We start from the raw sequence: 21,945 nt of genomic DNA, 5'->3' as shown, positions 1-21,945 counted from the left end.
GCCGTAGGCAGCGGTCAAAGATGGCGGCCGGTTCGTGCACGCGCAGACCAGTATTGTCACAAATCGGGCAGCGATGCAAATCCCCTCCCTCCTCTGTGTGTGTCTCTGTGTGTGTGTGTGTCTGTATGTGTGTGTCTGTATGTGTGTGTGTGTGTGTGTGTCTGTGTGTGTGTGTCTCTCTACCTCTGCGTAGCGGCAGCAGCTTGTTCTCCAGGATGTCTCTGGCGTCCGTCCCTTCGTCCATCAGGTCCAGTTTGGTGATGACGCCGATGGTCCTCAGACCTGCATGACATCACAGCCATGACATCACAACCATGACATCACAGCCATGACATCACAGCCATGACATCACCAGAGCCCCTTCTGCTTTCTCCTACATTTAGACCCTGTCCCAATTCTCCCCCTTAAATCTTCCACTTGGTTTTGAGTGCCCTCAACCGTAAATTCCCCTCGTTGAGGGAAAGCGGCAGAAAATCTTTCCCTATGGAAACGGGACACCACTAGTGAAGTGAACGTAGCGAACGTGATAACATACGTCACATGTTTACAATTCTACCGGTGGAGCGTACTACTATTTCATTCAGGAAACATGTCGGCGGTTCCGCTGTTGTGTTGCCTGTTGCGTTGGCTGTGTTTGTTTATCTCAGTCTAAACAATTTTTGTAATTAGTCATAGTTATCAGAGATTAGTCGGGCTAACGGTTAGCTTCCTGTTTAACTTTAATAACTCAGTGAATCAATAAACGCTCCGTGAAAAAATATTTTCTCCAGCGGATATCTGAGTTCCAACATGACTGAGCTAACTGGAGTAGTTTCATGTGGTGTCCCACAACGGGAGGGTTTTAACAGCTGACGTCCTGCTGTTAGCTTAGCTACCGTTAGCTTTGCTACCGTTAGCTTAGCTACCGTTAGCTGTCCCTGTCAGCTGCAGCCACTGACACGACACCGTGATTCCCCCAATAAATACCACACGTAGCAACACAAAACACACAGAGAGATAAATAGTAATGTTTCTTCAACCATTTCAGATTTGTCTAAACGGCGATCGAGCGTGACAACGGGTAATTTCATTTTCCACTTCGTTTTAAGCATCGGATCTCACTACATTTTGAGGGCTGATTTTAAGGGCAAAATCGCACTTCCCCTTCCTCCCTAGAGTAATGGGACACCCTACCTCTACACGTGAACGCGCAAAATGTAGGGTTAGGGCAAATATCTAGGGCTAGGGGGAGAATTGGGACAGGGCCTAAATCTACATTTCCCTAAAAGTGGAATAACCTACAAAACTGTGTGAAACTGGATCGTCTTATTTCCTTAGATAGTTTTAAAAACTTATGATCAAATGTTTTACAACCTGTATGTGATTGTGAATCATGACCTTGTATTTTGTATAATTGTGTTTTTGTAATCAGGGCGTCATTGAAAAAGCTTGAGCTCGCTCTCAATCGACCTTCCCTGAATAAATAAAGGAGAAATGAAAAATGAAAATGAAAAATTTGTTGGAAATATTAATTGGGCTACTACCTAATAGGTTTTTTTTAACCAACAAGGTCAAAGAGATTTCATTTAAAATGCTTCGTAGATTTGACCCAGCTAGTCATATATACTGTTAAAGGCTGAAGAAGGACATTGATGTGAACTGGACCCACTCTGTTTATTATGGTCTGGCCCACACACCAGACACTCTGCAGCTTTATCACTGATCATATTTATCACCAGTTTCATTTATGCTGGAAAAATGTTTTGTTTGGCTTCACTGAATATGATAAATATACTAAATTCTCAGTTTTATATGATTCATTTGTTAATTATTTTATCCAAATTTTATATACATAAGTCTAAATGTTCTGGTAAGAAGCCAAACTTCTTGGAACTGTCTGCATATGTTGGTCTGTATATCTCCTCCCTCTGTGACTGTGAGAATAAAAAATATTCTTAAATCTTTGTAAGCTTTACAAAATATTTGTTTAAGTTGATGTTTTTTTCTAGATGGAAACAGGGTCCACGAGCACATAGTGGATTTTTTTTCCCCACCTGTTTTTTCTTCATCTTTAAAGTGTTTAAAGTGTCTACTTTAAGATTGTGACAGGTACCAGGATGAACAAATGTCCCATGGGGTTTATTTTTAACCCTTTACTGCCCCTATCCCAAATTCGAAGCTGAAAAAACTGAAACTGAAATTGAAATTGGCATACTGTAGCTCTTGAAGTAAACAACTCACAGAGACAAATTAACACATTTTTCTACACAATTTTGGGCCAATGAATTCAATAGAATGGTTATTTTTAAGTTTTGAACACATCTTGACTTGATTTTGGGACAAAAATATCAAAAATGAGCTGGAAATTCTCTAAATCGCATGTAATAAGAGAACCCCCCCCCGACAGAGAAGCTGAGGTGAGATCAGAGATCAGAGGAAGGGGGAGGGGCTCTCGGACCTTGCGGGTCGACCTCCTTGGCGATCTTCAGAGCGTCGGAGTTGGCGAGGTCGGAGTTGGCGGGAGAGACGGCCAATAGGAGGCAGTTGTCCTTGGTGACGAACTGCATCAGCATCTCTCTGATCTGGTGCTCGATGTCGGGCGGCTGGTCCCCGACCGGGACCTTGGTCATCCCCGGGAGGTCCACCAGGGTCAGGTTCAGCACTGACACATTTATATAGCACAAGTTAAAGGGATAGTTCACCCTAAATTGAAATTTCACTCATGATCTCCTCCCCCTCATGTGGACTAAGGGCTGGGAGAAGTTTCAGAGGCTTCTCGCCCCAACATGAGAAATTGTCCCGAAAAAAAAAAAAAGTCTATATTTCAAGCTTGATTGTAGCAGAAGCTTCTCGAAGCTCCTCTTCCTGGTTCGTCACATTTGACAATTTCTCATGTCGGGGCTTCAATACAAGACGGACATTACATACGAGCAGTATGGAGGTATCTGGATGTTTTTTGGTGTGTCTTTTTGTTATGAAGACAGTTGGTATCCATTAGCAACCGTCATATGGACATGCACTGCTACGCCGAGACCCCCTGTAACTCAGAGAAGCCACGGAGGACTCTGAAACTTCTCCCAGCCCTTAGTCCACATGAGGGGGAGGAGGTAATGAGGGATATTTCAATTTTGGGTGAACTATCCCTTTGAGAAAAACAGTGCAAGGAGGGAACAAAGCCTGGAAGGCTTGTACAAAGTTCCACTCCCATCATCTAACAATTACATGAAACTCAAGATAAACAATAAGAAATTACAACATAGAAAAATTCAAGATAAACCATAAAATGTACAGTGCAACGTAGAAAAGATGGATGCAATATTAACATTAACAGGAAAATAACACTGAAGGTTAGGACATGAGGTGTTTTTTCAGTAACTTTCTAAAGGATGTGAAAGATGTTGTTGACCTCAGAAACACATCTAAACCATCCAGAGTTTTGGACCTTTAAATGTGATATTAAAGCCCCTGTACAGACGTTTCATGTAGTGTTGATTCTGGCGACCCCCTGTGGACGAAAGCGGCATAATGAAGACTGCATTTCCCACCGTCATGAAGACGTTTGTGTAGATGTGTTTTGGAAACGTCGGAAAGAAGACGGGACTTGCTTCTTTTTTTTTTTCTTTTTTTTTTAGCAGTGTAATGTATCTATTGGTCTGGTTTTGTCAGTGGTCCGACCCGACCATGCCTTCCAGAGGTCTAGAATTAGAATTAGACTACTAGCGTATATATAAATAGCGTATCTTCACACTGATGGGCTCATTTGCTGTTGTAGGGAACAGAGACACATCAGCAGAAACCACAGACTTTCCAGTTAGAAGCTCCGTACAGGGGCTTTAAATCGATGCCCAGATGTTGGACAGAAGGGTAAATTTAGATTGCCACTATGCCTAGTTGAATATGAATGGAGGTCAGATGAAAAAGTAAAAAAAATGTTGAAAAGTGTCATAAAGATTTAGTTTAGCGTTGATAAACTTCTGCACAAACCAACATGAGTGGAGACATTCAGTTTGTGAACGGGCAGATGGTTCTAGTCGACTGGACCCAGAGATCTTTTCTGGATTAACAGTCATTTGTTCAGGTGTGTGTGTGTGTGTGTGTGTGTGTGTGTGTGTGTGTGTGTGTGTGTGTGTGTGTGTGTGTGTGTGTGTGTGTGTCACCGTTGGGGGAGTACACCCTCAGGTTGATGGGGACCGGACTGATCCCCTTGTTCTGTCCCGTCACTCGATCCGTCTCGGCCTCGATCTCCTGACGGACTTCATCGAAGTCTGTGAACTTCTTCCCTTTGCAGTGCAGGAACTCCGCAAACTCTGCACACACACACACACACACACACACAATCACAGTAATCTATTACTATTTGCTGTAACGTGGTAATATAACGCATTACAAATAAAATTTCGGTAATATTTTACCCGTATGCGCGTTACAATGCATTTTCATAAAAACGTGTGAAAACGAGGACTGTGACTGCGTCTGAATTAACCCTCTATGGTACATGATGCTACGCTGCATCATGATGCTACGCTGCATCATGATGCTACGCTGCATCATGATGCTACGCTGCATTATGATGCCAGTGGGGGAAACATGTTTGGAGTGTTTTTATGTCTCAAAATAGACTAAATAAACATAATCTAAAGACATTTTTAAAAATTATTTATTTTTGGAAGTTTGGGGGATTTGTTTCCTGTAGCAACATTGTACCATTACGGTTCATCATCTACTGTATTAGAAACAGCGACCAGTCTCTGTAGACTTTACCCTTCACTGGCCTCATCCTCATCTTCCTCATCATCATCATAATAGCCTGATGTTTACTTTACTGCATCCAAAATCACATTTATTAAGGATAAAAAACTAAATGATGATGAATTATATGTTTCTGAACATTATATTTACACCTAAACACACACTACCATAGTCTCATAATGTAGAATTGATTCCATAATGTTCCACTGTCGCCTCAAGGCAACGCTGCAATTTTCTATAATGGTACGTTGTTGCTTTGGGGCAACAGGTGCATTTTAACAAGTTTCCATTATTTAATAAGTCAATAAATTGCATGGAACTATTACAAATTAAACTTTACTAATCTATTAGTGTAAATATATTTTTTTCCAGATGAAAAAGGTCCAGGAAGTTACTGGATGTTTTCACACCGTTTTAGTGGAGCAAAATGGCAAACCTGTTTCCTTTGAAAAAGTCTGTAAAAAAGGGTTTCAGTGGTTTCCACATGCTGCTGTTATTTAGGCAGTTACTCTCGTAGATTATAGGCAACACGGAGCTTTAGCAGCTTTAGCAGCTTGAGAGGCCGACATATTATCACCCTCCACTGACTGGATGTGTTATCAGCTGCAATAAACCAGTAACTTTATAGTCATATTTCTGTGGTTATTTTGGCGAAAGTAACTCAAATGTGATGCTACAGTTCTGCCCTACAAAGGCAAAGTGCAGTATCTGTAAAAATGCCAAACTGAGAAAAACAGCTTTTAGTGTTTTTCATTGTCAGGTTTAAGCATCAAATGATGAATAACTACCAACCAAGTCTATAATCGATCAGATAAAGGTGGACTGAATTAAATGTGTTTTGTAGTTTGTCATTCTGACCAATTTTGACCGTTTTATGGCCGATACGGCACTTTCAAAAACAAAAAAGGACTTAGATGGACGGCAAAATAAAAAGCCCAATAACTCTGGAAATGTTAGCAGTAAAAAAAAAAAAAGTTGAAAAAATGCAGATACTGCACTTTGCCTTTGTAGGGCAGAGTAGTGAAACGCATTACAATTCTGAGACAGTAATATAGTAATGTAACTAATAACTAATCTGTAATGTATTACATTGTGGATGTAACTTGTCTCACCTGTGTTGGAGGTGATGAGCTGCAGCACCAGGGGCCGTCGGGTGACGATACCGGACCCCCGGGGGAGGAAGTCTCTGTGGGGGGGGAGGAGGGGGGGGAGGAGGGGGGACAGTCAGGTGGAGCTGAGAACAACACCAGCTGCTCAACGGACCAGGTTCGATTCCTGGGACAGTCCGCTTAACTCGTCTGTGTATGTCTCAACTGTGTCTATCCTTCTATCTATCTACCTTTATTCTGAAGGAGCATCTACCTTTATTCTGAAGGAGCTTTAACACAAACGTCTACCTTTATTTTGAAGGAGCTTTAACACAAACATCTACCTTTATTCTGAAGGAGCTTTACCTTTATTTTGAAGGAGCTTTAACACAAACATCTACCTTTATTCTGAAGGAGCTTTACCTTTATTTTGAAGGAGTTTTAACACAAACATCTACCTTTATTCTGAAGGAGCTTTAACACAAACGTCTACCTTTATTCTGAAGGAGCTTTAACACAAACGTCTACCTTTATTCTGAAGGAGCATCTACCTTTATTCTGAAGGAGCTTTAACGCAAACGTCTACCTTTATTCTGAAGGAGCATCTACCTTTATTCTGAAGGAGCTTTAACACAAACATATACCTTTATTTTGAAGGAGCTTTAACACAAACATCTACCTTTATTTTGAAGGAGCTTTAACACAAACATCTACCTTTATTTTGAAGGAGCTTTAACACAAACATCTACCTTTATTCTGAAGGAGCTTTAACACAAACGTCTACCTTTATTCTGAAGGAGCTTTAACACAAACGTCTACCTTTATTCTGAAGGAGCTTTAACACAAACGTCTACCTTTATTCTGAAGGAGCTTTAACACAAACGTCTACCTTTATTCTGAAGGAGCTTTAACACAAACGTCTACCTTTATTCTGAAGGAGCTTTAACACAAACGTCTACCTTTATTCTGAAGGAGCTTTAACACAAACGTCTACCTTTATTCTGAAGGAGCTTTAACACAAACATCTACCTTTATTCTGAAGGAGCTTTAACACAAACGTCTACCTTTATTTTGAAAAGGAGCTTTAACACAAACATCTACTTTTATTCTGAAGGAGCTTTAACACAAACGTCTACCTTTATTCTGAAGGAGCTTTAACACAAACATCTAACTTTATTCTGAAGGAGCTTTAACACAAACGTCTACCTTTATTCTGAAGGAGCTTTAACACAAACGTCTACCTTTATTCTGAAGGAGCTTTAACACAAACGTCTACCTTTATACTGAAGGAGCTTTAACACAAACATCTACCTTTATTCTGAAGGAGCTTTAACACAAACATCTACCTTTATTCTGAAGGAGCTTTAACACAAACATCTACCTTTATTTTTAACATCTACCTTTATTCTGAAGGAGCTTTACCTTTATTGTGAAGGAGCTTTAACACAAACGTCTACCTTTATTTTGAAAAGGAGCTTTAACACAAACATCTACTTTTATTCTGAAGGAGCTATAATACAAACGTCTACCTTTATTTTGAAAAGGAGCTTTAACACAAACATCTACTTTTATTCTGAAGGAGCTTTAACACAAACATCTACCTTTATTCTGAAGGAGCTTTAACACAAACGTCTACCTTTATTCTGAAGGAGCTTTAACACAAACCTCTACCTTTATTCTGAAGGAGCTTTAACACAAACATCTACCTTTATTCTGAAGGAGCTTTAACACAAACGTCTACCTTTATTCTGAAGGAGCTTTAACACAAACATCTACCTTTATTCTGAAGGAGCTTTAACACAAACGTCTACCTTTATTTTGAAAAGGAGCTTTAACACAAACATCTACTTTTATTCTGAAGGAGCTTTAACACAAACGTCTACCTTTATTCTGAAGGAGCTTTAACACAAACATCTACCTTTATTCTGAAGGAGCTTTAACACAAACGTCTACCTTTATTCTGAAGGAGCATCTACCTTTATTCTGAAGGAGCTTTAACACAAACGTCTACCTTTATTCTGAAGGAGCTTTAACACAAACGTCTACCTTTATTCTGAAGGAGCTTTAACACAAACATCTACCTTTATTTTTAACATCTACCTTTATTCTGAAGGAGCTTTACCTTTATTGTGAAGGAGCTTTAACACAAACGTCTACCTTTATTTTGAAAAGGAGCTTTAACACAAACATCTACTTTTATTCTGAAGGAGCTATAATACAAACGTCTACCTTTATTTTGAAAAGGAGCTTTAACACAAACATCTACCTTTATTCTGAAGGAGCTTTAACACAAACGTCTACCTTTATTTTGAAAAGGAGCTTTAACACAAACATCTACTTTTATTCTGAAGGAGCTTTAACACAAACATCTACCTTTATTCTGAAGGAGCTTTACCTTTATTGTGAAGGAGCTTTAACACAAACGTCTACCTTTATTTTGAAAAGGAGCTTTAACACAAACGTCTACCTTTATTCTGAAGGAGCTTTAACACAAACATCTACCTTTATTCTGAAGGGGCTTTAACACAAACGTCTACCTTTATTCTGAAGGAGCTTTAACACAAACGTCTACCTTTATTCTGAAGGAGCTTTAACACAAACGTCTACCTTTATTCTGAAGGAGCTTTAACACAAACGTCTACCTTTATTTTGAAGGAGCTTTAACACAAACGTCTACCTTTATTCTGAAGGAGCTTTAACACAAACATCTACCTTTATACTGAAGGAGCTTTAACACAAACATCTACCTTTATTCTGAAGGAGCTTTAACACAAACATCTACCTTTATTCTGAAGGAGCTTTAACACAAACATCTACCTTTATTTTGAAGGAGTTTTAACACAAACATCTACCTTTATTCTGAAGGAGCATCTACCTTTATTCTGAAGGAGCTTTAATACAAACGTCTACCTTTATTCTGAAGGGGCTTTAACACAAACATCTACCTTTATTCTGAAGGAGCTTTAACACGAACGTCTACCTTTATTCTGAAGGAGCATCTACCTTTATTCTGAAGGAGCTTTAACACAAACATCTACCTTTATTTTGAACATCAACCTTTATTTTGAAGGAGCTTTAATACAAACATCTACCTTTATTTTGAAGGAGCTTTAATACAAACATCTACCTTTATTTTGAACATCTACCTTTATTTTGAAGGAGCTTTAATACAAACATCTACCTTTATTTTGAAGGAGCTTTAACACAAACGTCTACCTTTATTCTGAAGGAGCTTTAACACAAACGTCTACCTTTATTCTGAAGGAGCTTTAACACAAACGTCTACCTTTATTTTGAAGGAGCTTTAACACAAACGTCTACCTTTATTCTGAAGGAGCTTTAACACAAACATCTACCTTTATTCTGAAGGAGCTTTAACACAAACATCTACCTTTATTCTGAAGGAGTTTTAACACAAACATCTACCTTTATTCTGAAGGAGCATCTACCTTTATTCTGAAGGAGCTTTAACACAAACGTCTACCTTTATTCTGAAGGGGCTTTAACACGAACGTCTACCTTTATTCTGAAGGAGCTTTAACACGAACGTCTACCTTTATTCTGAAGGAGCATCTACCTTTATTCTGAAGGAGCTTTAACACAAACATCTACCTTTATTCTGAAGGAGCTTTAACACAAACGTCTACCTTTATTCTGAAGGAGCATCTACCTTTATTCTGAAGGAGCTTTAACACAAACATCTACCTTTATTCTGAAGGAGCTTTAACACAAACGTCTACCTTTATTCTGAAGGAGCATCTACCTTTATTCTGAAGAAGCTTTAACACAAACATCTACCTTTATTCTGAAGGAGCTTTAACACAAACATCTACCTTTATTCTGAAGGAGCTTTAACACAAACATCTACCTTTATTCTGAAGGAGCTTTAACACAAACGTCTACCTTTATTCTGAAGGAGCTTTAACACAAACGTCTACCTTTATTCTGAAGGAGCTTTAACACAAACATCTACCTTTATTCTGAAGGAGCTTTAACACAAACATCTACCTTTATTTTGAAGGAGCTTTAACACAAACATCTACCTTTATTTTGAAGGAGCTTTAACACAAACATCTACCTTTATTTTGAAGGAGCTTTAACACAAACATCTACCTTTATTTTGAAGGAGCTTTAACACAAACATCTACCTTTATTCTGAAGGAGTTTTAACACAAACGTCTTCACTACTCTGACATGTGAATCTGCAGCTCGTCGTCACGACATCCTCAGCGTGTGTGTGTGTGTGTGTGTGTGTGTGTGTGTGTGTGTGTGTGTGTGTGTGTGTGTGAGCTGACTGCAGGGGATTCAGAGACTGCAGCTCTCCGCCTACACACACACTCACACACACACACACACACACACACACTCACACACACACACACACTGTTATTGTCAGGCGATGCTGCTTCAACAGAAACCTGCTGAGTCACGTGACCGACACCGACCAATGGGAGACGAGGGAGAGGCAGAGAGAGAGAGAGAGAGAGCATCCTTCTCCTCGGGGTCGAGCAGGAAGGAGATATAAATATTCGGCCAATCACACGTCAGCTCAGACTAACTGACCCGTGAGGAGCCAATCATCATTTAGTAATGCTGCTCATCCATTTAGTGTTGTTACCATGACAACGCTCTTGATCATAGCACCAGAACCAATGAAATCAATATGATTGATCAATAATATCAACATCAATCAATGATTCATTTTACTAGTGTGTAATAACATGTAAAGACATACAGTCGTTTAATGAATGGTAATGTAACTTAAAGGGATACGCCAACATTTTTTTTCCGTGTCTTGCCTCACTCCCGAGTCCATGACCAGCAGATAGACACCATCCTTTCCACTGTGCGTGCAGTAACAAGGGAGATAGAGCCGTATCGCTGTAATTAGCTTAGCTCAAACACTGGAAGTGTATAGGTAGTGTTAGCCTGCCTCCACCTAAAGTCGCTAATTAGCTTAGCTCAAACACTGGAAGTGTATAGGTAGTGTTAGCCTGCCTCCACCTAAAGTCGCTAATTAGCTTAGCTCAAACACTGGAAGTGTATAGGTAGTGTTAGCCTGCCTCCTACCTAAAGTCGCTAATTAGCTTAGCTCAAACGCTGGAAGTGTATAGGTAGTGTTAGCCTGCCTCCACCTTCCAGCGTTTGAGCTAAGCTAATTAGCGACTTTAGGTAGGAGGCAGGCTAACACTACCTATACACTTCCAGTGTTTGAGCTAAGCTAATTAGCGACTTTAGGTGGAGGCAGGCTAACACTACCTATACACTTCCAGTGTTTGAGCTAAGCTAATTAGCGACTTTAGGTGGAGGCAGGCTAACACTACCTATACACTTCCAGTGTTTGAGCTAAGCTAATTAGCGACTTTAGGTGGAGGCAGGCTAACACTACCTATACACTTCCAGCGTTTGAGCTAAGCTAATTAGCCACTTTAGGTAGGAGGCAGGCTAAAACTACCTATACACTTCCAGCGTTTGAGCTAAGCTAATTAGCAACTTTAGGTGGAGGCAGGCTAACACTACCTATACACTTCCAGCGTTTGAGCTAAGCTAATTAGCGACTTTAGGTAGGAGGCAGGCTAACACTACCTATACACTTCCAGTGTTTGAGCTAAGCTAATTAGCGACTTTAGGTGGAGGCAGGCTAACACTACCTATACACTTCCAGTGTTTGAGCTAAGCTAATTAGCGACTTTAGGTGGAGGCAGGCTAACACTACCTATACACTTCCAGTGTTTGAGCTAAGCTAATTAGCCACTTTAGGTGGAGGCAGGCTAACACTACCTATACACTTCCAGCGTTTGAGCTAAGCTAATTAGCCACTTTAGGTAGGAGGCAGGCTAAAACTACCTATACACTTCCAGCGTTTGAGCTAAGCTAATTAGCGACTTTAGGTGGAGGCAGGCTAACACTACCTATACACTTCCAGCGTTTGAGCTAAGCTAATTAGCCACTTTAGGTAGGAGGCAGGCTAACACTACCTATACACTTCCAGTGTTTGAGCTAAGCTAATTAGCGACTTTAGGTGGAGGCAGGCTAACACTACCCATACACTTCCAGTGTTTGAGCTAAGCTAATTAGCGACTTTAGGTGGAGGCAGGCTAACACTACCTATACACTTCCAGTGTTTGAGCTAAGCTAATTACGGCGATACGGCTCTATCTCCATGGTTACTGCACGCACAGTGGAAAGGATGGTGTCTATCTGCTGGTCATGGACTCGGGAGTGAGGCGAGACATGGAAAAAAAATTTGGCGTATCCCTTCAATGTAACAGTGTGTAATAACATGTATAAAATAATCTGATGTGGAAAATAACTAAGAAATAATAATGACAAGTCATATATTCATAATGTTTACAACACAAACATTTAATGAAAGTAACGTCAGATTAATCACACAAATAAAACCAGACTGGATAGAATTTAGCTCCTCCTCTCAATCTCTGTCTGCTTTTATTTGTCAAAAGTGAAAACAGATTTAAACAGAAGTTGCTATTAAGCCCAGAGGATAAAGGCGTCTACTCTGATGCTGCTCAGTATAGTAGCTACGGTGGAATGGGTTGTAAAGACCAGGAAACAAACCGGACTGGACTGGAGAAACATGTCTGTCCACTAGTAGGAATGATGACGATGCCACTTATGGGACGAAATAAATGGAGAAATCTAAAAAGTGAAAATGAATGGATGGTTTGTACCAATGGGGTTTGGTCTCTGGTGAGGAAAAGAAACAGCTGCTCTAAGACTGACCAGACCTGGGCAGTGAAGGGTTAATGACCAACAACCAGATGTTTGATGGAGAAACTCTTTAGTCAGGAGGAGAATAGAAAGAGGAAGACGGGATCTATCTAATATATATACAGACACTTTTCTCAGGAAGTTCTTTAGATATAAAGGAAAAGTGGAACTAGAAATGAATGTTGTTATTGAAGATGAAGAATGGGAAGAAGTGTAGAATCACTCAGAGTCCAGTGTTTAACTGGACATTAAAAATGAGATACTTCAATCTAGAAACCTGGAGGAGGAAATGTAAACACAATCCCATCGTTGGGTTTGTCCCAGATTGATCCATGTGGCAGCTGATCCACTAGGACATGAAGCTGTTAGAGTAGAAACTGGTCTGACTCGGTCCAGATACTACGGACCCTGTCCTGGTTCAAAACCCCACCTCCCTCCTGCAACATGGAGACTAAAGAACGTCTATTTAAAGGGATAGTTCAACATTTTGGCAAATTGGCCCATTGCCATAATCCCTATAGTCATAGCAGTAGGTTCGTTACCTTTAATTGTCGGTGCAAGCTGTTTTTAGAACGGCGGAGCAGAGCCGTGAGCTGCTCAGAGCTACGCTACGGAGGCTCATTATGGGATTTCTTGGTTTCCCTCATCATCAAACTCATCAAATACACAATCCAACAACTCCACAACGCTCTGGTGGACAAGTTGTGAGCTGCACATTCACCACGCTATGAGATAATAACACAACGTTACCACACAGAGTTGTTTTAGAGGGAAATACAGAGACTGTTGATGAAAAACTGTCCCTGAAGGCAACGTGCATCAGTGGTTTTGCATGTATTTCCCTCTAAAACAACTCTGTGTGGTAACGTTGTGTTATTATCTCATAGCGTGGTGAATGTGCAGCTCACAACTTGTCCACCAGAGCGTTGTGGAGTTGTTGGATTGTGTATTTGATGAGTTTGATGAGGGAAACCAAGAAATCCCATAATGAGCCTCCGTAGCGTAGCTCTGAGCAGCTCACGGCTCTGCTCCGCCGTTCTAAAAACAGCTTGCACCGACAATTAAAGGTAACAAACCTGCTGCTATGACTATAGGGATTATGGCAATGGGAACAATTTGCCAAAATGTTGAACTATCCCTTTAAAGTGGTGACAGCTTGTCCTGTTTCTGTTGTTCTCCTGTCAGGTGTGTAGCTACTGGTTTATACGAATAGGCCACATGTCATTAATTAAATTAATAATAGGCTGAAAATAAGAGGTGATGAGACAGACAGACAGACAGACAGACAGACAGACAGGTAGACAGACAGACAGGTGAGTGGACAGACAGACAGACAGACAGACAGGTGAACGACAGACAGGTAGACAGACAGACAGGTAGACAGACAGACAGGTAGACAGGTGTCCAGGTGTCCAGACTCACTTGCCCACGAAGTTCTCCAGCACCGAGCTCTTCCCGGCGCTCTGCCCCCCCACCACGGCGATCTGCGGCAGGTCGAGGCTGGAGTTCAGGCCGATGGACGAGAAGGCGTCTTGGAGCCGGTTCACCAGCGGGATCAGGTCCTCCATGCCGCGGTTACCCATGGCGACGAGGGAGGGTCTGATGGTCTGATGGTCTGTAGGTAGATAGAGGCAGAGGGAGGGGGCTGCTGGGGGCAGCAGGGGGGGCAGCAGGGGGGGGGCAGGCCGGGATGCAGCAGCAGCAGCGGGTCTGTCTCGGTGCAGCTGCAGCAGCGGGTCCTGGATCAGATCAGTCAGTTAATCGATGCAGATGATCAGGACCGGGACCGGGACCGGGACCAGGACCAGGGATGTGGATCCTCCAGCTGTGACCTTCAGCTGCTTCTCCTCCTCTTCCTCTTCCTCCTCTTCCTCCTCTTCCTCTGCTCCGCTGCAGCGAGGGACCAGCACCGCAACACACACCAGCTTCCGCCGCAGACCTTCACAATAAAAGCCGCTGCAGACCTTCACAATAAAAGCCGCTGCAGACCTTCACAATAAAAGCCGGCCCTGCCTGCCTGGATGTCACGTCATCATCTGATGCTGCACATTTCTGGTGGTGGCTCCTTCTCTCACAATAATCCTTTTTTTTTTTTTTTTCACTTTAATTTTTATTGGGAATTTTCCAACAACTCAAAAAAACTCAAAAAAACTATAGGCTATATATATATAATATATTTATATATAGAAGGTAAGAAGAAAGACATCAAAGTTACATACAAGACTATAAATATAAATATATATAGGCCTATATATATATATATATATATATAGATAGATATTTATAGTGTTGTATGTAACTTTGATGTCTTTCTTCTTACCTTCTTTTTTCTACTAAAAGCCGAACTAGGGACGGGAGTTGGAAACTAGCATCATCAGCTATAATCTCTGTCTGCAGAACATCAGTCACACTGACCTGTTTGTAACGAGTTGAAGTGTCACTATGTTAATTAACCCGCATTGTCCCGATCAAATAAACTGAATTAAATTAAATAAGTATAATAAAAAACAGATAAAAACACATGGGGGTCACTTTCAGAGCAGTCTGTCCATATTCCATTTTCTTTTACTCAATCAAGTTTTTTGTTTTGTCGTTGTTCAGTCATAAATGTTGTCCATCTCATCCATTTCTCTTTGAACTGAGCTTCCTGTAGCCTTAAGCGCTGTATCATTTTTTCCATTGTGTAGATTTCCTCTACCAGGTGAGTCCATTGTTCTTGTGTAGGGATGTCTTCCCTTCCCCATGTCTTCCTGACAGCTTTCTTAGCTGCTGTTAGTAGTATTTGTACCAGGTATCTGTCCTCCCTTCTTATATTTTCTTCACATAAGTTACACAGATATAGTACTGATAAATAAAGTTAAAAAAAAAAAAAGCTGGACATTTCTGGACATCACATCTTTATGGACACTGACAGGAAGAAGGCCTGGATAGTGTATTTCCAATAAAATAAAAGAGGTTCACATCAAAATCTACACTATATATCCAACATTTATATTTCTCTACATGTTTAAATATTGAAAACAAATGCAGTCTCATTTATTCTACCACTGAGCCCAATCCATCATTTTCTGGACTCAACTTCAACAACATATAGTGTGATTGACTGTAGAAGTGTGATAATGTATTCTGTCCATCACCTTTATTATAAACCTCTTCCTTCTGTACGGACATTTTCACACACAAATGCAAATAATTAAAACCTCCACCAACTTTAGAAGTTTCTACATGAGTTTAAAGAGTTCATGAAATCATTTACAAAGCTTCACATCCACAGATCCTCAGATCTTATACCAGAGGTTTTTCAAAGAATAATGTCGGCTGCTTATTCTGTTTCTTTTTTTTTATTTGTTTGCCCCCCCCATCATTTCATTTACTTATTTATTATCCTCCTTACTTTTAAAATTATAAGTATACAGTCATTACTAATAATAGCCTTAGTTAGACTCAACTTCAACAATATATATATAGTGTCAAATTAACATCAGCATCTTAATTGACTGTAAAAGTGTTATAGGCCGAATGTATTTTGTCCCCATATATATATATATATATTTATATACATATGAAGAGTTCATTTGCAAAAGCAGATAACTCTGTTTTTAAAAAATTCCAGAATCTTCATTTTTTATTTACATAAGGTGATATCAGTCAAACCAAAGTTGAGTGACTTTGAGATGTAACAAAACAGACATATCTCAAAAAAAAAGTTTTATTGAAAACAACACTATGCAAAGAATAATTACAAAGCCTCTGCTCATTTTTTTCAAAATGGCACTTATCTGCTTTATCTGCAAATGAACTCTTATATATATACTCTCATATATATACATATATATATGTATATACGTCTTCATGGGTAGACCTGTGGTTCAGGTCGATGAGTCGAGTCGTTCTACTTCTGTTCAATCGGCCAATCAGAGTCAAAGACTTTGTCCAAACTGTCAGAACTTTATTTAAAACATTCAAACAAGAACAAAGGCTTTAGGGTGAAATGGTGAAAGCACAGTTTGTATAGCAGGTCTCCATGACGACATCACGACATCATCATCATCATCATCATCAGTAGTGGAGCATTGATCAGCTCCAGATCATCAGTCTCTTATTGGCACCAATGGATTTAAGAAAATAGATTTACTGTTTACCAACAAACATGTTTACCAACAACCAGCTTCCTGTTTACCAACAAACACGTTGTTTACCAACACACATGTTTACCAACAAACACGTTGTCCATCTCCATCTTTGGAATAAAACAGTTGAATTGCACTTTTTCACATTTTAAATATTTTTTTTTTTTCACATTTGAGGTAACTTTAGGGTTAAACTCTGACTTTAACCACGCAGCTGGATTCATTCTTACCGAGCTCAGTTACCATGGTAACCAGCTCTGAGGTGAGTTACCATGGTAACCACCTCTGAGGTGCAGGGCCGTTGTCTAGGGGAGAAAGGTGGTGATAACTCTAGGGGCCCAGCGCCCAGTGGGGCCCATAAAAAACCCCAGTAGTCTAATCTTTGTATGACTGATTTATTCTGCGTGAGACCCTGACTAATACTCATAGTACACTGTAAAAACTCTACATCTTTCCAAGAATATTTGTCTTATTTCTTGTCCAAATATCTCATTTCTAGTCAAAACTAATCTCTTTTCACTTAAAATAAGACTCATCACCTAAAAATTAACTTGTTTTTAGATCATTTTCACTTGTTTCAAACTAATTTTCACTTGAAATAAGTAGAAAAATCTGCCAGTGAAAGTAAGTTTTTTGTGCTTGTACTAAGAAAGAAAAACTTGCTCCACTGTCAGAAAATCTGCTTGAAAGGAGTAAAAAGTGTCTAAAAACAAGCTGCTTTTAATATGATGAGTCTTATTTTAAGTAGAATGAGATTTGTTTTGACTAGAAATGACATTTTGACTAGAAATAAGACAAATATTCTTGCTAAGATACTTGAGTTTTTGCAGTGTAATGCTGCATTAGCATCAAAACAAAGAAGGCTAAATAAAAAACGATAATACATACGTAGTCTAAGAAAAAAAAAGGAAAAGTTAGGGGGAGGGGCCCACTTTAGTATTCTTTAAGGGGGCCCAGAATTCATAGCAACGGCCCTGCTGAGGTCAGTTACCATGGTAACTAGCTCTGAACGGCTAACGGTAGCGTTCGTTCGGGTCCGATCTCTGACTCTCAGTAAAAGGCTCCGCCCCCCGCTAACCTGGAGCGTTACCTTGGTTACGGCCGTAGTGTTTTATTTAAGGTGTTCAGAACAAGGTGTGGTCTTATTTTGAAATCCCAGTAGCTACCGTTGGTTACTGTTACCAAGGAGACGGGAATAAAAGTAGCTAGCGAAGCTCCGGACAGAGCGGCGGCGGCGTGAAAACACATCGTAGCGTCGTCACGGCAACGGATGATGATGCTCAGACCCGTTAGATTCACACTACGACGTCAAATACCGGGGTTGAGTTACCGAGGCGATGGCCAGCGTCGTCGTGGTAACGCTGATCCAGACTGACGGCTTCCTCTCCCATTACACAAATATAGCCCATAATAAACATAAATATATAAATATAAATATATAAAAGATGTTTTATCACACACTTCTACTTCTCTTCGTACCTCAATGTGGCCAACCGTCCAATCACACGTCAGCATCTGGACAGCTGTTGATTAAAGGGGCATTTCCAGTGGTAATCAGAGTCAGACTGCAGCATCGTGTTCATTAACGAGCTCCAGACTCATTTTAAAACTGTTCTGTGGTCGCAAAGTAACGACCTTTTGACCATCCTTTAAAATTTACAATTAAATTAAAGGTATAGTACGTAGGAATCCCCCCCATCTAGCGGTGCGGTTGCATATCTGAACGTATTCTTGATGTTGCATTCAGGTGAAATGGGGCAGACGTCAGACAGACAACAGACGCTGCATGTAACAAGACAAGGCAGTTTTATTTGTATAGCCCGTTTTTACCACCAGTTTGTCTCAAAGGGCTTTACATCCCATCATAACAACATCCTCTGTCCTTAGACCCTCACATCCACTGAGGAAAAACTCCATAGAAAACCCTTTTAACAGGGAAAATAGGATAAACAAGCGTCTATGTAAACAAGTGGTCCGCCAGCACGAGGCTAAACAATACAGGCCTGACAACATGTTGTCATGGTGATGTGGTATTGTTTTAGTAAAATGACATCCGGTTGGTTTGCCGACGGCCGTCTGCCTGACTGCACCTGAATGCAACACCGGTGCCTCCGTCCTTCCTCACACTACACAGTGGTGACAGTTTTAACAGGCCGTTTCCGTGGTTACCTACGGTCACGATGCAACATGGCCGCCTCGGTTCGGTGTAACGACTTGTAACAACCAAGGGGGCAGTTGTCGGTCTGAGAAGTGAAGCTCACTTCCGCGTTCAAAAAACTGCAATCCCCTCTTCTTCCTCTGGGGGCTGGTGTCAGAAAGCAGCATTCCCCATAGAGCCCCATGTTAAAATCGCCGACTTTACATCCTCAGTAAACATGTTAAAAGCCTGGTGTCAGAACGTTTTTTCGTCTCAATCGATAGTTTCTACCCCCACACACACTCTGAGGGGGGTGAATTTTTTTTTAACTCTACAGTTTTACTGTTATTAGGTTAAAACTCTGGCCAATCAGGGCGCGGAAACGTTGAGTGACAGGTCCGAGCAGCTCCGTGGACAGCTGCTTCGAGGCCAGTGGGCGGGTTCTCGGCCGGCCAATCCAACATGGCGCTGTTCAGGCCGCCATGTTGGAGTCACAACAACGACTCCACAAAACCAATGGGGGACGTCACGGACGCTACGTCCATTCTTTATACAGTCTATGGTAACAACTCATTCTAAGGAACCAGAAAGCTTTCATCTGGATGCAGCTGTGATTCACCTTCAGGGAAATACGCATTTATGAAAGACAGGTTTGATTGTTGCCATAGCGACTGACTCAGCATCACGCCGTTCAACATCCTCCTGACAGGACCTGGTTACCACGACAACCAAGGTTACCACGACAACCTGAGAATCTGTTCGTCTGTTCGTTTGTCAGTAGCATCACACTCAGTCCAGGACGGATCAGAGTCCAGACTGGACCAGGACCAGGACCAGGACCTGGACCAGGACCTGGACCTGGACCTGGACCAGGACCAGGACCAGGACCTGGACCTGGACCTGGACCTGGACCTGGATCATTCCTGGTCCAGGTGGATCATTCCTGGTCCAGGTGGATCATTCCTGGTCCAGGTGGATCATTCCTGGTCCAGGTGGTTCTGGTCCAGGTGGATCATTCCTGGTCCAGGTGGGTCGTTCCTGGTCCAGGTGGATCATTCCTGGTCCAGGTGGGTCGTTCCTGGTCCAGCTGGATCATTCCTGGTCCAGGTGGGTCATTCCTGGTCCAGGTGGTTCTGGTCCAGGTGGGTCATTCCTGGTCCAGGTGGATCATTCCTGGTCCAGGTGGGTCATTCCTGGTCCAGGTGGATCATTCCTGGTCCAGGTGGTTCTGGTCCAGGTGGGTCATTCCTGGTCCAGGTGGGTCTGGTCCAGGTGGATCATTCCTGGTCCAGGTGGATCATTCCTGGTCCAGGTGGGTCATTCCTGGTCCAGGTGGATCATTCCTGGTCCAGGTGGGTCATTCCTGGTCCAGGTGGATCATTCCTGGTCCAGGTGGGTCATTCCTGGTCCAGGTGGATCATTCCTGGTCCAGGTGGGTCATTCCTGGTCCAGGTGGGTCTGGTCCAGGTGGATCATTCCTGGTCCAGGTGGATCATTCCTGGTCCAGGTGGATCATTCCTGGTCCAGGTGGGTCATTCCTGGTCCAGGTGGATCATTCCTGGTCCAGGTGGATCATTCCTGGTCCAGGTGGGTCATTCCTGGTCCAGGTGGTTCTGGTCCAGGTGGTTCTGGTCCAGGTGGTTCTGGTCCAGGTGGTTCTGGTCCAGGTGGTTCTGGTCCAGGTGGACCCGTCTGGTCCGGCAGCTTGACGAAGGCGATGGCGGCGAGTTCTTTACAGAATTCCTCCAGGACGATGACGCCTCTCAACAGGGTCAGGTGTTCCTGTCTGAGGACAGACAGACAGGTTAGAGACAGACAGGTGGAGAGACAGACAGGTTAGAGACAGACAGACAGGTTAGAGACAGACAGACAGACAGACAGGTAGAGAGACAGACAGGTAGTTACCCGTGGGCGGGGCTTAGACCCAGCAGAGTTCTCCTGGTGTTCAACAGTCGTTCAGTCAGAGCAGGAATCTGCTGGATCCTCTGCATCAGGTCGCCCATCACCTGAGAGACAGACAGGTGAGACAGGTGAGACAGGTGAGACAGGTGAGATAGACAGACAGACAGACAGACAGACAGACAGACAGAAAGAAAGAAAGAAACAGACAGACAGACAGAAAGAAAGAAACAGACAGACAGACAGAAAGACAGAAAGAAACAGACAGACAGACAGACAGACAGAAAGAAACAGACAGACAGACAGACAGACAGACAGACAGACAGACAGACAGACAGACAGAAAGAAACAAACAGACAGACAGACAGAAAGAAACAGACAGACAGAAAGAAAGAAAGAAACAGACAGACAGACAGAAAGAAACAGACAGACAGACAGAAAGACAGAAAGAAACAGACAGACAGACAGACAGACAGACAGAAAGAAACAGACAGACAGATAGACAGACAGAAAGAAAGAAACAGACAGACAGAAACAGACAGAAAGAAAGAAACAGACAGAAAGAAACAGACAGACAGACAGAAAGAAAGACAGAAAGAAACAGACAGACAGACAGACAGACAGAAAGAAACAGACAGACAGATAGACAGACAGAAAGAAAGAAACAGACAGACAGAAAGAAAGAAAGAAACAGACAGACAGAAAGAAAGAAACAGATAGACAGACAGACAGACAGAAAGACAGACAGAAAGAAACAGACAGACAGACAGGAAGAAAGAAAGAAACAGAAAGAAAGAAACAGACAGACAGAAATAAAGAAACAGACAGACAGACAGACAGACAGACAGACAGAAAGAAACAGACAGAAAGAAACAGGCAGACAGAAAGAAAGAAACAGACAGACAGAAAGAAACAGACAGAAAGAAACAGGCAGACAGAAAGAAAGAAACAGACAGAAAGAAAGAAACAGACAGACAGAAAGAAACAGACAGACAGAAAGAAAGAAACAGACAGACAGACAGACAGAAAGAAACAGACAGAAAGAAAGAAAGAAACAGGCAGACAGAAAGAAAGAAACAGACAGACAGAAAGAAACAGACAGACAGACAGAAAGAAAGAAACAGACAGACAGAAACAGACAGACAGACAGAAAGAAAGAAACAGACAGACAGAAACAAACAGACAGACAGACAGAAAGAAACAGACAGACAGACAGAAAGAAAGAAAGAAA

At 41.6% G+C, this 21,945-nt stretch overlaps 2 protein-coding genes across 3 annotated transcripts in view; both read right to left on the bottom strand.

The window, feature by feature from the left end:
• Window positions 1-14,135, bottom strand: part of LOC146980457 (dynamin-1-like) — a 54,853-nt gene extending 40,718 nt beyond the window's left edge. The window contains exons 1-5 of the mRNA XM_085785678.1: window positions 13,971-14,135; window positions 5,841-5,914; window positions 4,137-4,286; window positions 2,438-2,641; window positions 184-282 (exon numbers count right to left, since the gene is read on the bottom strand). Coding sequence (XP_085641804.1) covers window positions 184-282; window positions 2,438-2,641; window positions 4,137-4,286; window positions 5,841-5,914; window positions 13,971-14,131 — 688 coding nt within the window. The 5' untranslated portion in view covers window positions 14,132-14,135. The remainder of the gene's footprint in view (window positions 1-183; window positions 283-2,437; window positions 2,642-4,136; window positions 4,287-5,840; window positions 5,915-13,970) is intronic.
• A 6,237-nt stretch (window positions 14,136-20,372) lies between these two features.
• fhip2b (FHF complex subunit HOOK interacting protein 2B) overlaps window positions 20,373-21,945 on the bottom strand; it is a 32,675-nt gene continuing 31,102 nt past the window's right edge. For both annotated transcript variants that reach the window (XM_085785675.1, XM_085785676.1), the window contains 2 exons: window positions 20,721-20,821; window positions 20,373-20,601 (listed from right to left, as the gene is read on the bottom strand). In XM_085785675.1, the coding sequence (XP_085641801.1) occupies window positions 20,388-20,601; window positions 20,721-20,821 (315 nt within the window). In that variant the 3' untranslated portion in view covers window positions 20,373-20,387. The remainder of the gene's footprint in view (window positions 20,602-20,720; window positions 20,822-21,945) is intronic.

Source organism: Trachurus japonicus, chromosome 9, assembly GCF_045865225.1.
Source record: "Trachurus japonicus isolate A0001 chromosome 9, Traja_1.0".
NCBI lineage: Eukaryota > Metazoa > Chordata > Actinopteri > Carangiformes > Carangidae > Trachurus > Trachurus japonicus.
The sequence above is the reverse complement of the archived record's forward strand: the minus strand, read 5'-3'. Positions and strand labels throughout refer to the sequence as shown.